The sequence below is a fragment of the Antrostomus carolinensis genome, unplaced genomic scaffold (genome assembly GCF_000700745.2).
Source record: "Antrostomus carolinensis isolate BGI_N321 unplaced genomic scaffold, ASM70074v2 scaffold24158, whole genome shotgun sequence".
NCBI classification, from domain to species: Eukaryota; Metazoa; Chordata; class Aves; order Caprimulgiformes; family Caprimulgidae; genus Antrostomus; species Antrostomus carolinensis.
In genome coordinates this window covers 2998-7863 of record NW_010335333.1, presented here as the reverse complement: position 1 = coordinate 7863, position 4866 = coordinate 2998, and the positions used below count along the sequence as shown (strand labels likewise).

At 35.4% G+C, this 4866-nt stretch overlaps 1 protein-coding gene across 1 annotated transcript; it reads right to left on the bottom strand.

Annotated features, from left to right (window-relative positions):
* Positions 1–5: 5 nt before the first annotated feature.
* LOC104530045 (remodeling and spacing factor 1-like) lies at positions 6–4450 on the bottom strand (the record flags this gene model as incomplete). The annotated part of the gene is made up of 2 exons (XM_010174517.1): positions 6–116; positions 2721–4450. Coding segments are annotated over 2 exons (1841 nt in total), but the record flags the coding sequence as incomplete, so codon positions are not given.
* Between the last annotated feature and the right edge of the window lie 416 nt (positions 4451–4866).

Genomic DNA, 4866 nt, shown 5'->3' with positions numbered 1-4866 from the left:
TCCTCTTCCTCCTCCTCATCAGAGTTTTTTTGACTCTCTGAGTCCTCACTTTCTTCGTTACTTGAGTATTTCCACCTGCCACGCGTCCGCGTACCCGTCCACCGAACTTTGCTTCTCTATGGGACACACCATTTGAGAGAGAAAACACAAAGGAGAACACTTACAGAGTTTCTTCTCAGACCTTCAAAAATGTCTTTCTCTACAGTGAAGTGATTCATTTCAATCAGAACAGTTGCACTAAATTTACAACACAGCATTTCAGTTAATGGATTGTCTTTCAAAATCCTTAAATTTCAAAAGCCTTAAAATACAACAGGATAGTAAAGGGAGAAAAATTCATATCTACGTGCAGAAATACATTTCCAAGTAAGATTTAAAAGCAGGAAAACAAATTTCTCACTCAGCCTTTTTTTTTCCATTTTAGGAAGGTAAACTTGCTTCTAAACATGGTAAACGTCACATTTAAACTTTCTGACTTTTTGATGATAGCTTTTCTCAATCCTAAGAGAATATTTTCTTCTTCCCTGAAAAAAACCCAATTTATGTCTTTTATTTTGCTTTAGGACACATGTTTGCACTCTTACAAGTACAGTAACTTAAGTGTTTCTGGTGCTTTCCTCTAAGACGAGCATACTTATCTAAAATCAAATCACTGCAGCTTTTATGTGTGTAATTTATATCAAGGTCTTCTTTCACACTTACACTTTTTCAGTATTTTTATTAGGTCAAAACTGATTCAGTTGATGCTTCTTTTTTGCTAATCAAAATGGAATCTACCTCTTTGTATCATACCTACCTTAGCAAAGCAACCCTATGTCTTACCATGCATTTACTTGGACTTTCCCCCTTTTTATTTTACACAGTGGAAAATGACATCTCTTATCCTCTAGATGTGTCAAGTTTTACTAGTGATCTGCTTAAAGTATATTTTAAATTAAAAATAATTTTTAATTAAAATTCAGAACATTATTTTGTATTACTTAAAACTACTTTCTGTAACTAGAATATTTTATATTTAAAGCAACATACAAAGCAGAAGAAACTTATTTTCCCATTAACTGACTTGTTTATTATAGACATGATTCTCTCAACTCCTTCCCTCCCCAGACAGTGAAAAAGAAAAACAACTTTTCTAGCATTTTCAACTCAAAACACTTCTCAATTTTGACTAAACTACTCATTGACCTGAACAAGCTGAATAAACTAAAATGTACAAAATATTCTGTTGCTCCTGCAGGACAGACTCGTACCAAAGTAATATTTGTCATATTGGTAAAATTTTGTTTTGGGTTCTTAACATTAATTTCTACCTCTTTACAGATTTTACTGTTTATTAAAATTCATTAGCAACTGTACTTTTAAATCCATGATAGCATTAGTTTAAGTTTAGGATGTCATCATCATTTCAAATCTATTTTTAAAAGACTCTTCTTTAAAAGAAAACAAATATAAAATTGCCTATTAAAGACTTGGGCATTTTTCTTCTTGATTAAATGACAGAATCTTACTAGTTTAAAACTTCTTCCTCTATCATATTTATTTTAAAATGTTTCTAGAAAAGTAAGCATCTTTCAATCTCTTTATTGTCCAAAAAAGAGATTAAGTTAAAAAGCTCATAGCCACAGTATTCAAAATTAAAACTACTTGTAGGACACAATCACTATTATTTTCATTTATTTTCTTTTTAATGAAAAACTTTAAATGAAAAAAAAAAAAATTTGCTTTTCATTTCTTTATGTATATGAGAATTTTTCAGCATCGATGTTATTCACTGAAAAATCAACTGTTCATTTTATTAGAAGTATGGGAAAAACTTGCTAAATAAGGGAATGTCTTGGTAGAACTGCAAAATCAGTAAGAAAATGCGTAGTGCTGGAAAAATTAACAGGATTTCAAGATGATACAAAACATACAGACTCTTTATTCCCTGTTTGTCTTCTGTACTCCATATGCAGAAAAAGTGGAAGATAAATTAAGGTGTTTATAACTACACAGACTCAGAAGCACACTATACATAGGTACCTTTGATGTTTTGTGTTATATCTACCTGACATACTTTTAAGATCCATGTTGCAAAAGTGAAAGTTAATTATTAGACTCAGAAGCACACTATACATAGGTACCTTCAATGTTTTATCTACCTGACATACTTTTTAAGATCCATGCTGCAGAAGTGAAAGTTTATTATGAAAAGAGACACCTCCACCCAAAGTAAAATGTATCCCACGTACTAAAAAAGCTCAATTATATCATGAACTCACCAAAACAATAACTTTAGCTTCACCTAGAAACAGAAGTCATAATATTTTTATTCTTCACCATTTTTTGGTTCCTTTGAGGCTTATGATCATCCTCAAACTGACCAACCAGACACCAACAAGTATCCATCTAGTAAATCCACAGGAGCTAGAAGTCTCCATTCAGCCACTCAGCCAGACTGACTCAGGTCTGATCATTTCTTTTCTTAGAAGAATTCACTCTGTTTGACTTGGTTTACTTAAGTTTAGGTTAAATGACAGATTTTTATAAACCAATAAGTCAACACTCTCTTTTAGGGGGTGTTTTTAGATTTGTTCAGTCCACTAACTGGATTGCAAAGCCAGTTCCTTGCAAAAACTGACCAAAAGAACTAAATCCTCAATATTCCTACGTAAGTGTATATTCTCCTTATAAAGAAGACTGTGAGTACTCTTTATTCCTGGGTAATAAAACTGTATTACCTTGTTAACCTTTGAATTTGATTCCTTCTCGTGTTTTTTTGCATCTTCTTTTCGTTCTGGTTTTTGTGCTGCTGCAGGTTTCTCCTCTTCCTCTTCAGGTCGTTTTTTATCAGGTTTCTGATCCCGAGTCTCCACAACTTTTGGAGTAGGCTTGGATATTCTTGGAGATCGCCTCAACGTGCGGCCAATGCTGACCTCTTCTGGCGGCGTTTCTGCCTTTCTCTTCCGACTGGAGATCCTGATTGTTAATTTAATTCCTTCTTTTTGCCTTTCTGAAGTTATTTCTTTATTATCTGTTGCACAGCTTTCTTCTTCAGAGACTAGCTTATATTTAAATTTGCTTTTAGGTAGTGGAGATTCCTTTTTACTCTCTGAGGAGTCTTCTAGATTAGAAGCATGAGCATCATCTAATCTATCTGGCTCTGTCTTGGCAGCTTCTGGCTCTTCCTTTTGTTTTTCAAGGCTGGGTTTTGCTTCTACTTTGCTCTCCTCAGGTAGAGCTGTTTTACTGTCAGAGCCCTCCTTGTCCAACACAGGCTTCTCTAAAGTCACGGGAGATGTAGATGAAGGGGGTATCTCAGCAGCTTTTGGAGAATCAGGTTTCTCTTCAGACTCACCTTTACTTTTCAAAGTCTCTTCATCAGACAGTGCAAGCTTGGGCAGTTCTGCAGGAGGAGATGCATTTGTGGACTTCTCTAGCTTCTCTAAACATTCTTTGGGTGGTGGCAGTCTGTCCTTTTTGATTTTCACAGCTAGTTTATCTTCCATTGTTTTGGCACAGTCTTCAGAGTTTGAAGACTCTTCCACTACCGTTTCAGTAGTTGTGCTGTCAAGGGACTCTTTTTCCACAGGACTAGATTCCTCTTTTAAAGGCACTTTCTGATTAGAAACCTCAGAGACCACAGCCCCCGTTTCTTTCACCACAGTTACTGCATTTTTCTCAGCTTCACACACTTTTATAATTTTACTAACAGAATTTATGGAGTCTGATACCTTTTCTCCGCTTTTTCCATTTCTCTCTTTCAACGAGCTGCTGTCTTCCTTCATGCCAGCAGAGTGTTCTGACCTACTGTTTTGTATGACACTTGGGCTGATTTTTTCACAGCTAACCTCTCCGTTTACTAGTATTTTCCCATCAGGACATAAAGCAGTAATTGTAGGGACTCTCTTAAAAGCTTCTTCTTCTGGTTTCCCTTCTTCCTTCAAGACATCCTTTGTTGGAGTAACACATTTACATAGAGGCCCCTTTATCGGACTGTCGTAGTCATCCGTCAGTTTGATCTCTCGTTTTTTAAGTGGGATTTTTGCCTGCTGGTCATTTTTAAGTTTCTCACTTTCTTCCACAGATTTCTCCACAATTTCTTGGGGAGTTTTGACATTAACACAAAATTCTAACCTCTCCGGCTCATGAACTGCTATTTTGTCCGTACAACTTTTTACTTCTTTTAAGTCTTTTGGTTCTATTTTGTTTTCCTTCACCTCTACTTTAACAGGCTTGACATTTTCTTTAAATGAGTCACTTTCTTCTTTACCAGTTTGTTTTTCTTCATTGAATTCTGAAGGTTTCTCTAATTTTACTATTACTGGCAATTTTATAATTTCCTTTTCTTCCACTTTCTCAATTTTCATTATATTTTCACCTTCTTTGACGGCAGGAAGAGGAAGGCTTTCCAATTGCACTGACTGTTCCTCCACTTCCTCTTTTTCTTCTTTGATTTTTAACTGGTTTTCTGTTGACAGAGAAAAACAACCATGAAACAACCAGGGGACCTACAGGATTACAAATAGCACCCATCAAAACAAAGGCATATCTGAAAAACCCAACAACCCAGAGTCCCCTGCAAATGAATCTTCTCTCATGGAATTATCAGGAGTCTGGCTTGTCTAACACTGTGATTTAATGAATGGGTTGCCCATTTTTAGCTAGAGAATCACAGTTCAGTTTAAATGTACACCAAGTTAAACCTAAATTTCAGAAGCTATCAGCAGAATTCTAGACTTATCCTTCTTTTTACAGACATTTCAGATCCTTCTTCAGTTACCACTGCAGAAGTAATCACAATACTTCCAGAGGATACATAAAACCTAAGCAAAGAGTGCACAAAGCATCAGCCTGAAGTCGTTTCTGAATTCTCTTGAGTTTCTG